The 21734-nt window shown below is 37.2% G+C and overlaps 1 protein-coding gene across 7 annotated transcripts in view; it reads left to right on the top strand.

Moving 5' to 3' along the window:
* Positions 1–21734, top strand: part of ECPAS (Ecm29 proteasome adaptor and scaffold) — a 101938-nt gene that overhangs the window by 42408 nt on the left and 37796 nt on the right. For all 7 annotated transcript variants that reach the window (XM_079925556.1, XM_079925557.1, XM_079925560.1 and 4 more), the window contains 14 exons: positions 846–985; positions 3940–4021; positions 7048–7167; positions 9082–9167; positions 9397–9475; positions 11545–11594; positions 12612–12678; positions 12772–12894; positions 15417–15520; positions 15920–16043; positions 17684–17764; positions 18781–19006; positions 19440–19531; positions 21242–21376. In XM_079925556.1, coding sequence (XP_079781682.1) covers positions 846–985; positions 3940–4021; positions 7048–7167; positions 9082–9167; positions 9397–9475; positions 11545–11594; positions 12612–12678; positions 12772–12894; positions 15417–15520; positions 15920–16043; positions 17684–17764; positions 18781–19006; positions 19440–19531; positions 21242–21376 — 1509 coding nt within the window. The remainder of the gene's footprint in view (positions 1–845; positions 986–3939; positions 4022–7047; positions 7168–9081; positions 9168–9396; positions 9476–11544; positions 11595–12611; positions 12679–12771; positions 12895–15416; positions 15521–15919; positions 16044–17683; positions 17765–18780; positions 19007–19439; positions 19532–21241; positions 21377–21734) is intronic.

The raw sequence follows: 21734 nt of genomic DNA, 5'->3' as shown, positions 1-21734 counted from the left end.
CATTTTTATGATCCTTTTTAATTGCATCCTTTGTCATTTAGTTATTGTAAACTTTATCAGTCCTAATTCATATACATGAGAACTATCATGTAACTGATTCTTAAAGGTAAAGTTTCATTTTTCAGGTATATTTATCCTAAATAGTTATTTGTATTGAAATTCATAGCTCCTTCACATTGCATGAAGTTCTAAGCAGAATCTCTCTTCAGTCTGTGTTTCATTTTAGCCAGTTAGATTGAATACTGTTTGATTAGAATTTCACTTGCATTTGCAATTCTTGCATATGTTTGAAATCATGTTTTTTTCAGTATGTAAGAATATTGAGGGCAGAGTTAGTATGTTAACAATAGATTAGAACTTCATGGAGTGTGAGTTTAGTTCTTTTTGAACTGTCAGAAGAATCCATGGAGTACTTCTGATGTACCCCCACTTCTACCTGGAGGCTCCAGATTTGGACTTCAGTTCAAGGCTTCATCATTTTAGAGAGGCTGTTAACCTACGTAGGAAGGCTTCGTATCATAATGGCCTTGGAGTCCAAGACTTGGGTTTGGATTGGGCCTTCATCGTTTACTAACTGTGTCTTAATCTCTTCAGCCTTGCCTCAGTTTTCCTTATCAGAAAAATAGGTATAATGGTACTCATCTCACAGATTGTGAGGGTTCAATGAAATCATGAATATATATGGTTTAGTATAGCCCCAGGCACATTTAAGCCTAAACAGGAGTGGCTGCTATTGTTTTATTCATCTTTGCTTTAGGAGCATACTGATACGTGAAACAGATGTTATAGGTTGGTGGTCTTTGTTTCTCTGATAAGTGGTTTTCCTTCCCTTCATTTATCTACAGTGCAAATTGGGTATAGTGAAATTCATAGAAGCTGAGCAGGTGCCTGAGCTCGAAGCTGTTCTCCACCTGGTGATTGCTTCTAGTGACACACGCCACAGTGTAGCCACAGCGGCGGACCTGGAGTTGAAAAGCAAGCAAAGGTAAACTGCTTCCCTTTTAAACTTTCGAAATTAAAAAGAGGCCAGATTTCTAAAAGCTTGCCTAGCACATATTGGTTCATGTTGGGTTTTGTGTAGTGAGACATTCAGTTGATGAGATTGTGAAATATACCTAATTTGTATGAAAGACAGTTTGCTAAAGAGCAGAATTCTGTATAAGACAAAGAAGAAGAGCTGTTTGGAGAAGTAGTTTAAAATTGGAATGGGTCAGGATTATAACCGTAAGAATTGAAACCTTTGTCTAGGTAAGTGAACTTAAAGAACTGATGTTAAGAAAATGTCAAAACCCGGAAGTTATTCATTTTTGATTCTTCCTCTATCTCAAATTATTTGAGATGGCTTTTAATAAAGGATATGTAGGTATTATGGTTAATATGATGAAAATCAGGTCCCGTGAAAAGAGGTGTTGAATAGATCTTAATTTACGCAGGAGGAAATACATATAGTAAATAGGCTCATAGAAAATATTGTGTTTAAAAAATCAAATCATGCACAAAAAGGCAGTGGTATGCCAGTTTGTACCCATTGGTAAATAAAATTGTGCAACATTTGATTACTCCATTTAAGTTTCTGTTCAAACTGCTATTCTTATACCCTGTTGATTGACACTATAAGTTGAAATAATTTTTGGAAAGCAGTTTGTAGTAGGTAATGAATCATAAAAATATTTACAATCTTTTATCTGAATCTTCTGGGAAGTTATCCTAAGAGAATCATTCAAAGAAGAAAAATATTTAGAAAAATGTTACAGGTTCATTCATTATACCATTTCCTGTAGTTGTTCAAAAAAAAGGAAACAAATTCAGATTTCCACAATAGGTAAATAAATAAATTATGTGACGTCTATGGAATATTATATATCTGCCCAAATAATTATAAAAATAATAAAGCAACATGTAAATTGCCTCCAAGTAATGGCAAATGAATAAAGCATAATACAAAATGATATACGTACTGATTTTAATAAATGACATGTGCAAAGACTGGAGAATACATGAAAAATTGAAGATACTTCGTTAAAAAAATCAGATTATGGAATAGTTCTTTTTTGAATTTAATGCTAAATGTAGTTAACAAAATGGGATATCTCTAGGTCCATCCACGTTGTTGCAAATGGCATTATTTCATTCTTTTTTCATGGCTGAGTAATATTCCATTGTATATATGTACCACATCTTCTTTATCCATTCATCTGTTGATGGACATTTATTTAGGTTGTTTCCATATCTTAGCTATTGTGAATAGTGCTGTTGTGAACATAGGAGTGCATATATCTTTTTGTATTATTGTTTTGTTGGGATATATGCCCAGCAGTGGGATTGCTGGATCTCACTGGCAACTCTCTTTTTATTTTTTTGAGGAACCTCCATTCTGTTTTCCAAAAAATCTTCTTTTGAAACTTCTCATTGTGTTTGAACTGACTCCATTCTTTACACCATACAGTAGATTGGATTGTTGGAACTATAAATGTGGTGCTGAAGTATTCTAATTAGTTTTGGTTTTGTTTATTAAAACAATTGTATTTTCCCAAAAATAGCATAACATTGTTAAGAGGTAAAAAGTGAGTTGAGAACAATATGTAGATATCCCATTTTGTTAAATAAAAGTATCTCTTCAAGTGATACGTCTGTTTCTTTATCTACCTGCCATGCCCATCCAACTATTTTACATGCATAGGAAAGAAGTGTAGAAAAATATACACCAAAGTTAGTTGTTACTGAAAAGGAATAGAGAGGATTATGGTGCAGATTATAAGGAATTTTATTTTCTGTGTTATTCATTTCTGAATTTTCACAAGCATGTAATCAGGAAACTAAAACTAGAAAGGTAGCAAGAGGAAAAGTAGAAGAAACAGTGAAAATTATCCTTATTAGTTAATCACTATTAAGTTTTTAGTTTGTTTTACTAAAGTGTGTGTGTGTTTTGTCAAAAATCTCTAAACCTGAAGTATTTATAGGAAGGAAACAAAGATGGAGCTTGAGGATTAGTTAGTAGCCATCAGCTGAGGGAAGGTATAGGTAAATAATAAGTAGAATTGTAGAATGTCTTTGAGGCTAGTGGAATTGTGGATATCCAGACAAGAGGTGGATTGATAAGCTATGAAAGAAGAGATGGATTAGAAAAACAGTCAAAGCAGCATGATAAATTATGTTTGCACAAATATAACATAGTTTGAAAGCAGAATCAATGTCAAAAGAGAATAGAGTATGGTTAAATCTCACTAATCAAGTGAAATGCAGGATTGCATTATTGCTGGGTTTATAAGATGACTGGCAGGGGCTGCTGCAGAGGGTGGGTGCCCATCAATAGTAAGTCACCTTATTGTGGTCCCCAATTAGGAATAAGTCTTAGTGACTAATGGCAGCAGGACTGCTCTGTAGAATTAGGTGCTAAAATTGCAAGTGGGTGCTGGGAGATAAGAGGGGGGATACTGGGGATCACAGTGACATGGTATTTAAGAAATGCCATGGGTTGAAAGCTTCCTAGGGTTGTGGCTTTAATGGGTAAAATGTTTTTTGTCACTTTCTGTATCACTTTTGAATTTCCACGTGGCTGAACAGAAGAATCATGCCTCAGGGCTCTTTGAACAAGTGTAGTATGGCTCTGCTGTGTTGTAACTGCTCTGTGGCGTTGGCCCTGAGAGTGGAAGACAGTCCAGATTTCTTCAGTAGTACCAAATTGGGCCACTGGATACACTGATCTCTTACGTTGAATCATGGTGGGATAAGTGACTTTTTTTTCTGTTTGAAAACTAACTTTGATAGAAGTTAATCCCTTTCCTTCTCTTCTTTAATGGGCAGTGTCAATTGCCCATTTCATTTGTGTATTATAATATTTTTCTTTGGTAACACATATTGAGGCTATGATTTTTTGAAATTATTGGAGTGGGAGAAAAAAATAATAATTTTAACAAGCTTTGTTGAAACCTTCTGTAGCTTGATAGACTGGAATAATCCTGCCATCATTAATAAGATGTACAAGGTATACCTTGGAGATATACCACTGAAGACAAAAGAGGTAGGTTTTTTTTGTTTACTCTCACATCATCATAAAAAGCATTTTATTGACATGGCTCTATGTATTTGAACATTTTCTCCAGGTTATTTTGATTTAAGCTGAACCTATGCTGTGGGAAATATTGATACTAGTTTTAAGCCGTACTAGTCTAGGTGGATTAAAATCTCCTGGTACCTTTGTTTGCCTGATCTGGTGTTTTCAATTCAGGTGCTTAAATAACGATTGTCCAGATTATGCCTCAATGAACGTTTTCTGTAAATATTTTAGGCTTTATTGGATATATCGTTCTGAGGCTGCAGCTGCTCAACTCTGCTGTAGCATGAAAGCAGCCATAGGCGGAACAGAACTGAATGAGCATGGCCGTGTGCCAGTCAGGCGTTATCACTACAGAAATTTGAATTTCATATTATTTTCATGAAATATACTTTTACAAAATATTGTTTTTATTTTTTATTATTATTATTATTTTTATTGTTTTGATTTTTTAAAAATCATTTGAAAATGTAAAAACTACTCTTAACTCACAGACCTTACTAAGATAGATGGTAGGCCAGATTTGGCCCATGGGCTGTAGTTTGTTGACCCGTGGTCTAGAATCTAGAACAATAGGTGGGTTCTTCGGAATTCTGGAAATAAGATGTTTGCTTAATAACATAGGTTCTGTTTAGTTAACTGTGTTTAAAAGTGTTCCAAGTAGAAACTTAGACTCTAATACAAGATTATTTGTTTGCTTTCTAAACCATTAATAGTTGTTTAAAAAACCATATTAGCTCCAGGGAAAACTGGACAGCTACACGTAAAAGAATGAAATTAGAACACTTCCTAACACCATACACAAAAATAAACCCAAAATGGATCAAAGACCTAAATGTAAGGCCAGGCACTATAAAGCTCTCAGAGGAAAACATAGGCAGAACACTCTATGACATAAATCACAGCAAGATCCTTTCTGACCCACCTCCTAGAGAAATGGAAATAAAATCAAAAATAAATGAATAGGACCTAATGAAACTTAAAAGCTTTTGCACAGCAAAGGAAACCATAAACAAGACAAAAAGACAACCCTCAGAATGAGAGAAAAAATTTGCAAATGAAGCAACTGACAAAGGATTAATCTCCAAAATGTACAAGCAGCTCATGCAGCTCAATATCAAAGAAACAAACAACCCAATCCACAAATGGGCGGAAGACCTAAATAGACATTTCTCCAAAGTAGACATACAGATTGCCAACAAACACATGAAAGGATGCTCAACATCACTAATCATTAGAGAAATGCACATCAAAACCACAATGAGGTATCACCTCACACCGGTCAGAATGGCCATCATCAAAAAATCTACAAACAGTAAATGCTGGAGAGGGTGTGGAGAAAAGGGAACCCTCCTGCACTGTTGGTGGGAATGTAAACTGATACAGCCACTATGGAAAACAATATGGAGGTTCCTTAAAAAACTAAGAACTGGGCTTCCCTGGAGGCGCAGGGGTTAAGAATCCGCCTGCCAATGCAGGGGACACGGGTTCGAGCCCTGGTCCAGGAAGATCCTACATGCTGCGGAGCAGCTAAGCCCGTGCGCCACAACTACTGAGCCTGTGCTCTAGAGCCCGTGAGCCATAACTACTGAAGCCTGCATGCCTAGAGCCCATGCTCCACAACAAGAGAAGCCAGCACAATGAGAAGCCCTCGCACCGCAACGAAGAGTAGCCCCCGCTCGCCACAACTAGAGAAAGCCCACGCGCAGCACCGAAGACCCAACACAGCCAAAAATAAATGAATAAAAATAAATAAATTTATTTAAAAAAAGGAGTAGAGAGGCAAACTCTAGTTATTGAGATGGGTATTTGGCATGTATTTTCTCTTTTAAAATGAAAAAATGAGGCTTCAAGAAAGCAGTTAACATGCTTTATTGGCAAAGATGAAAGTTGAACTCTTAAGCAAAAGCTAGAATTTTGGGAAATTTGTATTCATCACGATGAGCTTGACAGCTTGTCAGTGCTTACAGACCTTTCTGATGAGATTGGTCATGATATTAATGTGATTTTTTTGTGTACGCGTTTATGTTTTGTAATGAAATATTTGCTTAACTCGGTGAGCCAGTATTTTCCAAATGACCAGTGATGTTACAGAAGCATACAGGGTAAGGGAGCCATTCAGTATGCAGATAGACTGGTGGAATTTAGTAGAACAGTATGCAGATGTTCCATTGATACGGTTTCAAATCCACATGGCAGTTAACCTTTAAGAACCTATTGCATATCAAGTTTGGGGGTGGCATCAAGTATCTGAAATTACCTGAAAAGGCTGAAACCATCCCCACTTTTCCGGTCACATATCTTTGTGAAGCTGTTTTTTTTTAACATACTTAAAACAAAACAACATATTACAACAAATTAATTGCTGACAAAGATATAAGAATCCAGCTTTCTTTTATTAAGGTGGACAGTGAAGAGATTTACAGAAAATATAAAACAATGCCACTGTCTCAGTGCAGTTTTTTGTTTTGGAAAATATAGTTTTTTATTTTTCTTAAAAATACGTTATTTATGAAAGTATATAATGGGTTTAATATTATTATTATTATTTTTTTTTTTTTTTGCGGTACACGGGCCTCTCACTGTTGTGGCCTCTCCTGTTGCGGAGCACAGGCTCTGGACGCGCAGGCTCAGCGGCCATGGCTCACAGGCCCAGCCGCTCCGCGGCATGTGGAATCTTCCCGGACCGGGACACGAACCCTTGTCCCCTGCATTGGCAGGCGGACTCTCAACCGCTGCGCCACCAGGGAAGCCCAATTTTTAAGTGAATAAGTACTTAAAATATTTTCAGTTTTAATTTCTAGTATATTAAATATTGATAGGTATTCAGTATAAACAAAAGCTCTTTGGAAGTTTCAGTAATTTTTAAGAGTATAAAGGGATCCTGAAACAAAAGTTTGAGCGACCATTGATTTAGATGATCTTTCATGATTTTTTTTTCAATTCACAGTAATTTTGAAGTGCTGAGCTATAATCACACATATTTTCAACAGGGAGCAGTTCTGAAGCCAGAGCTGAAAAGGGACCCAGTCAGTACAAGGGTTAAGTTAAAGATTGTCCCCCACCTCCTTCGTTCTAGACAAGCTGCTGAAACGTTCCCGGCTAACATTCAGGTAACTCATTCTTTCCAGAGAAAAATGGCCTGTTTACAACTTTCATGTTTGTTTAACTAGACAAAGAACTGCGTTAATGGATATTCAGGAGGTAGGTTGATATGTATTACAAGATTAATGAGATTCTTTCTCAAGTTGAGCTGCAGAAAATACTTTTTAATTATAGCTATAATAAGATATATATTTTATCAATATATTAATATATATTATATATAATATAGATTATAAATTTTTATTATAGAATATATGCTGTATATGGTTACCATTCTCCCTAAATGTATGGTGATAATTCCTTTCAAACTAGTGCTTTTCTGAGTGGCTTTTTTCCAAAAATGGTAGCACCAGAAACTTGGTCACTTAGGTGGAAAAATGAGTCATCCTTGACTGGAATCCCTCGTGAAGGCAGCGGCCACAGCCTCTGGATGCTGCTGCCTCAGTGTCTTCACCCTCGTCTGCCGAATGCTGATGTTAATGGAGATTGTCACTTCTTGGTCTGCTTGCCACAGTCGTCTTCCTTGTTGCCCTGCCTCTAGTCTTCCCCACAGCCAGTCTGTTTTCTGTGTTGCCACCAGAGTTATTTTTGCAGTTGGAAATCCTTGTACTTTGTTGGTGTGGGATATGAGCCCCTCCGGAAAAGCTCTTGCCTTTGGTCCAAGTAATGAAATGACCAGCTCAGTTCTGGAGACAGATTCATTTGAGCATAATTTTGTCATTAGTTACTTACTTTTGATCTTAAATAAGCCTCAGGGTTTTTCCTGTTTTTCTTTAAACATAAAAAAAGTCTGTAAAATGGATGTAGTGATAGCAGCTACCTCATAGCAATGTTGTAAAGACTGAGTGGGTTAGCAGGTAGAAGCTTTAGAGCAGGGTGGCTAGTACTCATTCAGTTAGCAAGTTCTCAGTAAATGGTGGAAAGGCAGCAGTTATGTCCCTTCTGGTCTCGTATCTCACCATACCCTTGCCCTGTACCTTATGCTCCAACAGAGATTGTTGCTGTTTAAGTATGCTGTTTTCATGGCTCTGTGTCTCCACTCCTGGCATAGTGGCCCTCCCCCCTGTAGCCTGGTAAACATCTACTCCAGTTTCAGGATTTGCTCCGGTGTGCCCCTTGCTATCTGAAATGTTCCCATTTCCTGCCTCTCATCTCTTTCAGTCCCAAAGTAAGAACACTGTCCTCTTGCTCCCTGTATGTGTGTGGTGGACGTTGGCTTCTGCCTTCGCATCTCTCCCTCTTAAGGCTTATTTGTTTAAGTGGCTGTTTCCTCCTTTTAGATGATACAACTTTTATTCCCAGTATCTGGCTCTCTAATATTTGACTGATTTCAAGTACTCTGTTCTGTGTTTCCATAAACATAAAATAATCACAGAGCTTCTTCTATTTCACTTTCCAGGCACTGTTTCCCTGACAGTGTTTTGATAATTTTGGTTCAGAAAATTTGGTTGTAGTAACACTACATTATATAAGAAGCAGCTAGAAGTTTGTGGCAGAATATTCATAGACATCCTGTAGGTGTACACTTTATTTATAGTTATTTATGTTTTCAAAATGAGTCCACGTGTAATTAAGAAACCTAATACCCCCAAAATAATCTTCTCTGCTCACGTCCCCTGCATGAGAGTGGCAGCCCACTGCAGCGTGAACTCTGTGTTGCTTCCTAGTGGTAGCCCCACGAATTTTGCAGACTTGTAACATCTACCATTGTGTTTGTTGTTACTCCACAGACTGTTAATTGAAGCTACTGACTGGCTTCCTAAGGCCGTCAGCTAAAATATTTGTATGAAAGAGAACTGCATTAATTTCGAAGAACAAGGCGTAGTGCAAAAGACCTACTGTTGAATACTTAATAATATTTGAAGATAGTAAATTGCTATTCTTGTTAATTGGTATTCTTGACGTTTGTTCCTTTTTCATAGGTGGTGTATGATGGGCTCTTTGGTACAAATACAAATTCAAAATTAAGAACATTATCCCTGCAATTTGTGCATCACATTTGTGTAACGTAAGTTTTTTGAACTATTTATAAAGTCTTCAAGCTGTTGGAGTGATGAAGTGATGCAAGTATATCTTACCTAGAAAGAAATCGTGTTTGTTTATCTTAAAATATTTCATATTTTAATAGATTATTTAAATTTACTTCAGTTATGTCTCTATTTTAAGTAATAATCTGAAAAGATATGTAATTATGAGATTCTTATATCTTGCTTTGTATGTGTTATTTTTTCAAAAAGCTGTCCAGAAATCAAGATTAAGCCATTAGGTCCAATGCTTTTGAATGGCCTCACCAAGCTAATCAATGAATATAAAGAAGTAAGTGACTTGTTTTTTTAAATTTTTGTTAACATTTTATATTTTAAAGTATTTTCTGTTATAAACTTTGCTGGTCTATATGTTGATATAGTTAAAGTTTGCTGTTGCTCCATCATTTCTTAACATTTTTAATTGAAGTGGCGCAAATTTCAGAAATTACCATCATCTTTTGCCCTGTTTTTTTTTGAAATAAGTATTAAAAACTGATACGGATCTTGAGGTTGTCTTATCATTTCTTTAAATAACATTTTAAAAAGCTAGTACATTTTATTTTACTTTTAGGCACTGTGCAAAAATGGAATGAAAAGAATTAAATTTTACTTTATGATTTATTTCCATATAGGTCTATTTGGATTTGCTTGTTTTGAGAAACAGTGTTAATTCTTAGGGACTGAGATTTTATTGATTCAAAACTCTGTCAGACTACCAAATACACTACCAAATGTAAAATAGATAGCTAGTGGGAAGCAGCCACATAGCACAAGGAGATGAGCTCGGTGCTTTTTATCCCCTAGAGGCGTGGGAAATGGAGGGTGGGAGGGAGACGCAAGAGGGAGGAGATATGGGGTTATATGTAGACATATAGCTGATTCACTTTGTTATACAGTAGAAACTAACACACCATTGTAAAGCAATTATACTCCAATAAAGATGATAAAACAAACAAACAAACTCTGTCAGAACATGCATTCAGTAAATTTTTGATTCCTTAAGCTAAGTGGAATGAGGATTCCTTGAATTGTAGATTTTCAAATCCTGATTTTCCTTGCTGTATTACTCGTACCATTTCTAGTATTTCAGGGGAATTTGCTAAAAAAGGTAAGGTTTCAGGAACTCTAGTTAGTATTTCTTCCTAAGTCGTAGCTAAACATGAATGCATGTTTGCAGTAGTATGGTGACCAGTATTTTGCCATTTGGATTTAGAATTGAGTTTGAATTCTAGTTTTGTTCCTTGGTGAGTTACTTAAATTCTTTGGACCTTGTTCTTTATCAGAAAAATGAGGATAATAGTATCACTTCATTGGATTATTGTGAAGATTAAATGAGATAATTCATGTAAATTATTCAGCACAGTAAAGGCATATTAGTAGATATTATTAATGAAAAGCTATTCATTTGTTGTGCAGCTGTGCTTTGGGGCAGTGTTAGGCCTGACTCTCCTGTCTTCTGTTGATTGAATAGAGCTTGCATGGTTCATAAGGCCTTGGGAAACTTTCAGATTATTTTTATGGCGTAGTCAGATTCTTTGGATGGTTGGTAGAAATAAAAATGCTTTGGGGCTTCTGGGGAGGAACTGTATATTTGAAGATAGGTTAGAGAGGCCAGATAAACTACAGGGCTGTAATCCTTTTACCTCCAGATGACACTGCATGTCTTCCCAACAGATGAGTCTGTAAGAGTGGCCATGTAGGTGTGTGAATCCTATGTTAAATGTACAAACTTCGGCTCATAGAAGTGTTACTATGTTCTAAGTAATGTCAGGCTATTGGTTTTCATAAAACCACGTAAAATTCTGTCTGTATCTTGAGTGGGAACCTCATTAACTCACCCGAATACTATGATCCCTTTAATTTTTTATGGTGGAAGATATGAGAAGAAGCTGTTTCTAATGGTGCAGATTTTTAGACAGTTGCTCCCCAGCTTACTACAATTTTGGGTGAGAGAGAGTGGATCCTAGCCTGTTGGGCAGGTGAATTTTCTAATAAGTTAAGCTGTTTTCCTAGTACGTTGGTGGTGAATTTTGGTCTTTGTGGGTTATATAGTATTGAAACTATCCTGAACTTAGCACCAGCTAAGAGAACCTTTTCATATATGACCACTGCATTTTCCTTTTGGAGTAAGTTGGGGAGGTAAAGTTTTGTTTTGTTTTTCCTTTTAGTAGTGTGATGCATTCTGGGTTTGGACATTTTTGTTTTGTTCAGATGCTGATATCATATAGTTAGGCAGGGTGAGACCTAGGTTTAACAAGGAGTAAAATAATGCATTTAATTGCAGCAAAAAGGTTTTGCTGTTTACTGTTTTTTGTTCTGTCTGCTTTTTGTTCTTTTTTTTTTCCCCTTAATTTCAAGGACCCTAAGCTACTGTCAATGGCATATTCAGCTGTTGGAAAACTCTCCAGGTGAGTAAACTCTTTTTCAGTGAGAGATATCCTGTTGGTAAACTAAGAAAAACTGTGGCATTTAATAATGGATGGAGAATAAACTTATTATGATTCTGAAAGGGTCATAGGTTGTTTAGCAATGTCTTCCTTGTAGAAGGATAATGAATGTGAGACATTTTAACTTACATCTGAAGATGTGTTACCATATTACATGGCAGTCTTGAAATGAGATTTTGAACTGGATTGTGTCATAAGTGTTACAGTTTTCTTGTACCCTAGAGACATTTGATTGACCTTAAGTGTTCTTGTTGCTACTTACTACCAGTGTTTATAATCTCTATAATCAAGAGTTTTTCTAGCGATTGTCTTTTCTGATAGCATTATATTATGATTCTGAGCGGCCCTGTTTCCAAAGTTGGATTTTTTTTCTTCTGCTTAGTATGGTTTCCTGTACCCAGTTCCTCCTGGTTTCCTCTTCCTTCACTGTATTTCAGAGCAGGGAGATAGAGGAGCAGCATCCTCAGTGGTACTAGGTGCTGCTTACACACAGGCTCTGTGTTGGCCTGTGTAGACTAGGTCTTGCTCTTCTGCACTGTGTAGGGAAGGAGTTTGGGGGCTCAGAAGACAGCCACTTCAGATCAGCGGATACAGCATAGGGTTGTCAACAAACCTTGTCCCTTGTGTGTTGGCATGAAGTGACAAAGCTCCTTGTCACCAGAGTCATTAGTTTAAATAGCATTTAGCCTCGTCTGTTTTCTTTATTTTAAAATCAGAAATGTTAACTGAATGCATGGAATATTCTAGTGAGAATATCTGGATAATAGGTATATTAATCTAGAATTACATTATTAGACAGCTGAAGAATTAAATATTTACTTTAAAAAGTGTTTGGTTCTTTGGGGGAGGTAATCCAGTGATGCTCACGTGGTTCAGAAGTGAAACTGCAAGTTTAGGAAAGCTTGTGTTTAGTTTCTTTTTTTTTTTCCATCTTACGGAAATTTTTGATAGTAATGATGACCTCATATTCTCTTACAGTCGAATGCCCCATTTATTTACTAAGGATATAGCTCTTGTGCAGCAGCTCTTTGAAGCCCTATGTAAGGTAGGGAAACACCTGGCAAGTGTATGCTTTCTGTTTGGATGCTCACTTGGAAACCCAACAGGGAGGGAAACACTGTTTTTATCATCTTCATAGGAAGAGCCCGAGACGCGACTCGCTATTCAAGAAGCACTATCCATGATGGTTGGAGCTTATAGTACTTTGGAAGGAGCACAGCGGACTCTCATGGAGGCACTTGTGGCTTCGTACTTAATAAAGGTAGGTCCAACTATGGGAACTACAATGGCTGGTGGTGTATGCATTTTACATTTTCTTTTTAAACATATTTTTTAAGCTCTCAGTTTTTTTTTTTTTAATTTATTTATTCATGGCTGCGTTGGGTTTTCGTTGCTGCGCGCGAGCTTTCTCTAGGTATAGCGAGTGGGGGCTACTCTTCATTGTGGTGTGTGGGCTTCTCATTGCGGTGACTACTCGTTCCGGAGCACGGGCTCTAGGTGCATGGGCTTCAGTTGTTGTGGCTCATGGGCTCAGTAGTTGTGGCTCACGGGCTCTAAAGTGCAGGCTCAGTAGTTGTGGCACGCGGGCTTAGTTGCTCCGTGGCATGTGGGATCTTCCCCGACCAGGGCTCGAACCCGTGTCCCCTGCGTTGGCAGGCGGATTCTTAACCACTGCACCATCAGGGAAGTCCTACTTTTTTTTTTTTTTTTTTTTTTTTGCGGTACGCGGGCCTCTCACTGTTGTGGCCTTTCCCGTTGTGGAGCACAGGCTCTGGACGCGCAGGCTCAGTGGCCATGGCTCATGGGCCCAGCCGATCCGCGGCATGTGGGATCTTCCCAGACCGGGGCACGAACCCGTGTCCCCTGCATCGACAGGCGGACTCTCAACCACTGCGCCACCAGGGAAGCCCGCCCCCTACATTTTTTTTTTTTTTTTTCGCCCCCTACATTTTTAAGATCAAAATTTGAATTGCTTTTTGCCTTAGCTCTCTATAATGAAGAGGAATATTTGCTATCACTTGGACTGATTTATGATCTGCTTTTAATTCTTCGTTATTGGAATCTGATTTTAGGGAAGAAAGAGTAGTGATATTCACAGAGGCCTTATGGTTAAAGCCTTCCTTGTTGGAAAACTGTTTTTAATGTTATGCTCTCCCAGTTGCAAGTGTTTTGTTTTAAGTGGTAGCTGAGCACTACAGTCCACTGAGGTGGAGTTCTGTAGGTAACATTGGGGGAGAAAAGCAGAAGGAAAGAAAGACACAATTTATGGATCAAAATGAGTCTGTAGGAAGTAAGCCAGTACCATCAAACATACTCTTCTTCCTTCTAGTCCTCTTCATTTGCCTGCCATGGGAGTTTGCAGGAGAATTTTTAATATCTGTGGTTATATACACATATGTATACATGATATATAATATGCAATATAAAATAATAGATTATGTATTTGCTTTAGTCAGTTCTTTGTCCTCCATTTCTAGGAGTAGAGAGGGAGATTAAAGAGGGAATGATGTCAAATATTGGTGAGATTAATATGAATTGCATCTTAACTGAAATTTGGCTGCATTGGGTCTTCGTTAGGTCTTCAGCCATGTTTATTAACACATTTATATCGAGGAATTATTAAAGGTTCAGAAAGGTATCTGGTTTCTGTTGAAATATGACAGGATAATTATGTACACTCAGAAGGCTTATTATATATAGTGTCCCACTGTCAAATGCTCTTGGTGTCCAGTGTACCTGGTTCATGATCATAGAACATGGACAAAGAAGTATAGGCTTATTTGGAAGCTCATTAGAGTCAAATACTTAAAACTTTTTGTAGGTAACCTTACAAGGAAATGGAATGCTTGTATAATGCACATGGGTGCTGGTTATACTTATGCAGAGCAAATCATGTAACAGTATTACGAAGCCAAAGGTAATTTATTTTCTTTTCTCAGACTACATGTAAGGCAGCCAGACCCTGGGCTAAATCATATAGACTGGTCCTTAATATCATTGCCCTTTACAGTAGCTCCAAAAATGCTAAAGAGCAAGAACACCTGAATAAACGAGGTAGTACGTGTTTCTAAGCATCTCTCATCTCACTTATGTTGTGACTGGAGGAATGACCCAGGAGGAAGATACATGAGAATAAAGCTTAAGCATCAGTAGACTCTACAACTGCTTTTCTGGTTGAACTTCCTATTCATAGATTACAGTCTTAATCTATTTAAGTTAATTGGATATATTTATGTAGTTGAAGCTTTGCTTTGGAGCCTGTTTTAATTTAAGAGCTAATCTGAAAGCGTTGGCGGTATTTTGCTTTAAATTTGTAGGGATTCCAAGTAAGCTCTGTTTGTGTTCCCTGCAGAATATCTGAATTTCACTCATGTGACTGAGAGTTTAAGAGTTGGAGAAGCAGAGGTGGTGGCTAGAAACTGCCACAGTGACCTTGGTCTGATGGTTGGGCTGAGGATGTACATCTACAGAGAGATTCTCTGGTTATGGTCTTGGTGGGGTTTCCTGCTCTACTTGGAGTGTCCTCTTAGATCATAACAGTATTCTTTAAATAATGTCATCGTCCAGAGACTTTTAAAACAACATGATTAAAGATCTTGACTAAATGATGTTTTATTTATTTAGATATATTTATTGAAATAGCAACTTAAATTTTGATTGTTTACAATTAAAATGACTCGACTGGAATGAGTTGTTGGTAATTGAATTCTTTTTTTTTTAATCTCTGTGTGTGTGTGTGTGTGTGTGTGTGTGTGTGTGTTCGTGCGTTTATGTGTCAAATAGCCTGAAGTTCAAGTTCGACAAGTGGCTGTGAAATTTGCCAGCACGGTGTTTCCCTCAGACCATATACCGTCCAGATATTTGCTCTTATTAGCTGCAGGAGATCCGTAAGTTTCAAAGGTGTTAATTTGAATTTGGGTTCATTTAAAATTTAGTTGAAAATTGAATAAAATTTGTGTTGTTTGCAGTGTTCGTCTGTGGAACTTAGGAGCAATTTGTTAGAGTTAAAAATATGGCTCCCTTGATACAATATATAGACCTGTAGTCATATCCTGTCGTGTTTTTTCCTGTGGGTAAAATTCAAAGATGAAAGCCACATGACTCTCCACATCTAATGAAATTTCCAAAAAGAAGCGATTGCTTATCATGTATTTTATGCCTCTTTGCATAGATAGCCAAAAATATATTTAAGACAGATGACAAATAAAATTGCTGTTCTTAGTCTTCATATGATCATTCTCCAGTTGGTGAAATTTATTTATGTTTCTTATTTATCTTTCTGAAAGACGGGAGGAAGTTCATGGAGAGGCACAACGAGTTTTAAGGTGTCTTCCTGGTAGAAACAGAAAAGAAAGTGCTTCTAAGCAGATGCCATCTTTCCCAGAAATGGTGTATTATATCCAGGAAAAGGTATGGTATTTAACTTCAGATAATAGTTTAAGTCATATAATGAATGATGAAAATAAACTTACATTTTTTTAGGTGACACATTTAAAAATGCTAATCACTAAATGTTGAATGGTTAGTAAAGTTTCTAACAATGTTAATACAATAAGAGGAAGGTACGAAGTGAGGAGAAAAATATAAATCTCAAATGTAATTAATCTGTTTTGCCCAAATCTAAATTACTTACAATTCCTTTTATGTTTTTCAACATTTTGGCTGTGTTTATTTTATTTTTTATTATTATTATTTAAACAATTTTTATTGGAGTATAGTTGATTTACACTGTTGTGTTAGTTTCTGCTGTACAGCAGAGTGAATCAGTTATACATAAACATACATCCACTCTTTTTTAGATTTTTTTCCCATATAGATCATTACAGAGTATTGAGTAGAGTTTCCTGTGCTATACAGTAGGTCCTTATTATTTATCTATATTATACATAGTAGTGTGTATATGTCAATCCCAATCTCCCAGTTTATCCCTTCCCCCCTTTTCCCTCCTGGTAACCATAAGTTTGATTTTTACAACTGTGACTCTATTTCTGTTTTGTAAATAAGTTCATTTGTACCATTATTTTTATTGGCTGTGTTTAAAATTTTTCCCCTTGGCATGACATGCTTAAAATATACCTTTTTAATTTTTAAGGGCGTTATTTAGGGCAGCATAAGTTTAAGAATGCTTCAGGGAGCAGTTCAGACTTTTTCCACCATGATCATAAGAGAGCATTGCATCTGCTTTTGCAAGTCTCCTGTTTTTGCTGGTAGATCAGAGTATTGACAGTCATGACCCCCCACCCTGACACTATCCTACTTTTTACATTGATGTTTCTCTTAGTGTGCTGGGGGGATACCTTACAGCCTTTCACTTCTACTGGTGGTCTTAGCTTTTGGCTTAGATAGACATCTTAAGGGTGCTGGAGGTCAGTATGTAGCAGCCATGATTCTCTTCTCCATAACACTGTCATATTTGTGGGCAGAAGATGCTTTTGTGCTAATATTTTCCTTCTACCTCTATTATTAATGAAAATAACTGGAATGCAGTGCCCTGGGGTGACTGTCACTAGATGCCTGGAGTAGGTTTATTCTTTTTATTTTATTTTTTTTACTTGCTACTGTGTCATCTTTGCAGCTTTTTTCTTTCTTCCTTTCTTTTTAAAGTATAGTTGATTTATAGGTTTATTCTTTTTTTTTGCGGTACACGGGCCTCTCACTATTGTGTCCTCTCCCGTTGCGGAGCACAGGCTCCGGACGTGCAGGCTCAGCGGCCATGGCTCACGGGCCCAGCCGCTCCACGGCATGTGGGATCTTCCCGGACCGGGGCATGAACCCATGTCCCCTGAATCGGCAGGCGGACTCTCAACCACTGCGCCACCAGGGAAGCCCAGGTTTATTCTTTTTAAACAAGCCAGTCAAAAGGCAACACATCTGTAACTTCGGGTTTGAGGTCCATGCACAATCAAGCATGATTAATGGAAAAATGTTTTGACTAGAAAAAAAACAGTAACAGACAATAATGTATCTAGAAATACAGTTATTTTTGAGTTGAGAAAGGGTACACGTGCTTTGTTTTCCAGTAATTGATTTTTGGGGTTTATTTTTATTAGGCTTCCCATCGAATGAAAACGCCAGCCAAGTACATGACTGGGACCACTGTCCTTCCATTTAACCCAGCAGCCTTTGGAGAGGTAGGACTGACATATATTTCTATTTTGCTTTCGCTAAAGGTTCTTAACGATAATGTCACAGTCAAAGAGATGACCGTGAATTTTTTGTGTTCTAGGTAAACCCATATAGTGACGTCATTGTTTTATACCAGGTTGTTTATTAGGAAAACAGTACTTAGTAATTGGTATTATTTTAAATCATAGTGGAGTCTAGAAATACATTTGTCTCAGTGAGATTCTCTTCGCGAAAGAAGTAGATGCTCTGCCTTGATTGCTATTGGGAATTTACAGCAAATTAGGTTTCAATTTTAAAGCCAACAATATATTGAGGTTATTTGGATTATCCAGTTTTGAAGGTTGGAGAATTAGATTAATTTATCTCATTTGCTAAGGGAAATTCTATTGTTTTAGTCACTGATTTGCACTAATTAAATGGCAAGAGATAATCTTGTTCAGAGTAAGAAGACTCACGATGAAATTACTGCCTGTCCTGTTCTAGCTGCCAAGGAAAGAGCTTCCAGAGGACTCCTTAGTAGCTAATTTATGTCAGAGGTTTTTAATGACGTTGTAGCTACTCTTCTGTAGATGATTTGAACCCATTTTTTCAAATTCTCTTGTCAGTGGAGATTAAATGCAGCTCAAGTTCCACAGGAACAGATCATTGGTCCCGGGTTTCTGCCCAGTGTCTGTCTGTCTGTCTGTCTGTCTCTCTCACATACATACACACACATCTTTAAAAAAAAATAATGATTTTCTTTGTTATATTTTAGACTTTAAAAGTGGAGTTTGTGTTTTAACTCCATTAAACTCTGTTAAAAAGCACTCTTTGGATTATAAAACTGGTTATATAAATTCTGCTCCCTTGTGATAATTTCAGTTCACACGTTGAGTCATGTTTTCCATCTTCTGTGAGGGTTGTTGAATAGCTTTTGAAGGAAGGTGGAGAATCAAAGCTGGGAGCTGTCACTTTGAAGAACATCTCCTTGCCTTGATTTTTTGAGACGCTTATCTGGTGTCCTTCTTCCTTCTGTCTGTAGATAGTCCTGTACTTGCGCATGTGCCTGGCTCACAGTGCGGGAGTGGTGCCCACCTCTCAGAGTTTGGCTGATATGCAAGATCACGCCCCAGCCATTGGACGCTATATACGGACTTTAATGTCGGGCAGCCAGGCGACACCCTCCTCGTCTTCTTCCAAGAGTGGGGAAACCAACCCTGTTCAGATCTACATCGGCCTGCTTCAGCAGCTGTTAGCAGGTGTTGGAGGTAGGAGGTCATGCCGCTGAGGATTATACTAAAGCACTTAAGCAAAAATCTAATTTTAAACTCAGCTGAGAATTTATAGCAAAATGATTTTCTGTCTTCTCTCCTGCAACTGAACATGAATCTCTGTTTCTTTTCTAAACTTGCCTGAGTTCATCTTTGATACACTATTTCTTTTTTCAGAAAGAAATGCTTAACAATAGGTAATATATTTTTACTTTGGAAGTGGGTGTGAAGAACAGGGCATCTTTTTATAGACAATAAGTCTGTAAATTTGTGTATTGAATCACATACTGTATTTAGGTTAACTTTTGTTTTGTAGAACTGGGGAATGCCTCCTAAAGCTGTAGCCTTATGCTTTAAAGGAAGTTAGGGATCCCTGTGCGTTTATTGCTTTTCTTGAAATCAGAATGGTTCTGAATTCCTTCTTATTTAGGTTTGCCAGTCATGTACTGTCTGTTGGAAGCTGTCTCAGTGTATCCGGAAAAGCTGGCTACCAAATTTGTAGACAAAACCGAATGGATAAAGGTATATCCTGTGCATGTGTATTTCTTTTTGATTCTGTATATTTTAAACTTCGGTCTCATGATGTCGCCTTCCTACCAGTGTTTCTGTGGCCTTTTCTGCCTTTAGGTCATTTTGAAACTCTCATCATTAAACACTTACTGGGCAGCGAGTAGGTCCATACATTGCAGTGATCCATTTAGGTGAGAGGGGGAGATGAATTGGGAGTCTTATAAGTAAGAAAGAATTATTTTTCTGTTTCAAAAGTTTAAAAAAGTAATAAATATATATAACTTAAGTAAACAATTATGTAAGACGTCTCCTTTGCATAGTCTCTCAGCTACCCAGATCCCTTCACCTTCCTGCCTCTTCCTCTCTCACCTGACAGACATGCATAGGTTATCACTTATTTGTATATGGTGTCCCTTCTAGAGTTTACTTATGCATATACACACAAGTGAAATTAGCATTTTTGAGTTTTCTTCCTTTTTTCACACAAAAGGGTATTATACTTCTCACACTGTTCTGTACCTTCTTTCGCTTAGCGTTAGAACAAGGAATTATTCCTATATAACTACAGAGAGAACATCCTTTTTGTTTTAACAACTTCATTGTTTCCCACTGCATGAATGTGCCATAATTTATTGTAGGTCCTTATTGATGGTCATTTAGGGTACTTCCAGCCTGCTGCCATGAACAGTCCATCATTTTGAATATGAGTGGGTATATTTTTAGGTAGATTCCCCAGAAGTGGAATTGAGGACACATGGATGCAATTTTAATAGATAATGCACATCCTCCATATGAGTAGTTCCAATTCACACTCCCACCGGCCATGTTGGAGAGTATTTTTGTCCTGTGGTCACACCAAAAGGGTTACCAGGTTTAGCAAATAAAAATGCAAGATACTCAGTTAAACTTGAATTTCAGATAAACAGTGAATAATCTTTTTTATTACAGGTCTGGCTCATATAGTTTTGTATACCTTTTGTGCTACATAATGTAGTTCTTTTTGGAAAATGCAGTTTGAATTATGGTAAAATGTACCAATTATTTAAGTGTGAAAGCATGAAGGTAATTTACCAAGAGGAGTGAGTTTTGTACTTTTCTGGAAAATCTAGTCTCAGGAAATTGCTTCTGGTTTAAAAAGGTTTTTTAATTCTTTGTGAATATTTGCTGATTTTAAAATGATCTTAGAGTTTTTGACCTTTGATCTTGTAGATCAGGAGTCATTAACTTGTGGCCCATGTACCAAATCTGGCCCGCCTCCTGTTTGTATGGGCTGCAAGCCAAGAATACTGTTTACATTTTTAAAGGGTTGGAAAAAAAATTAAAAGATGAATAAAATTTCCTGACATGTGAAAATTAGAGTGTCTGTGAAATTGTACTGGAATCCAGCCACACCCATTTGTTGTCTATGACTGCTTTTGCACTACAATAGCAGAGTGGAATTGTTGCGATAGATTTGGCTCTTTACAGAAAACGCATGCTGACCTCTGTTTCAGATCAGCTGTGTATTAATTCCACCTGTTTTATACTTTGTATCTTTGATGAAAATGCACGTAAGATTTTGGTCTATACCTCCGCTTTTATTTCGTTTTGAAATAGTAGCTTGTTGCGTTCTTTTCTCATAGTTACCAGTAGATTGAACATTATAACGTTTTAAATGTTAGACGTTGTCAGCAGGGAGATGATCATATATTATGTGTGTATTTCTTTTTCTACACCGCTCAGAGTCTGATGAATAGCAGTAAAGAAGAGATGCGTGAACTGGCAGCATTGTTTTATTCTGTGGTGGTATCTACAGTGTCAGGAAACGAGTTGAAGTCAATGATAGAACAGCTTGTAAAGACTACAAAAGACAATCATGTATGTTATCAGTTTTGTCTCTGTCCTTTTTTGTGGGAAATAGTTTTACAAAAGCATCTAATATATTTTTAGTTTTTGTGTTCTCACTTGTAAAACGAACTCATAAATTTCTTGCCTTTATGATTGTAAAGATTAAATGAGATAGATAATACATGGATTCAGTCAGTTCAGTCAACAAATTTGAGTGCCTTGTGTCTCATAGGCATTGTTTTAAGCTCTACGAATACGGCGGGGAGTGGATACATGAGAAGCTCTAGTAGTGCTTGGTGCTCAGAAATGTTAGTTCCTTTTTTCCTCCCCATCTACTGCCACCTCTCATTGTACCTGTCCCGTTAGGAAACACTGTTGAAACCATGTG

This window comes from Stenella coeruleoalba, assembly GCF_951394435.1.
Source record: "Stenella coeruleoalba genome assembly, chromosome: 7".
NCBI classification, from domain to species: Eukaryota; Metazoa; Chordata; class Mammalia; order Artiodactyla; family Delphinidae; genus Stenella; species Stenella coeruleoalba.
This window is presented reverse-complemented; position numbering and strand designations above follow the sequence as displayed.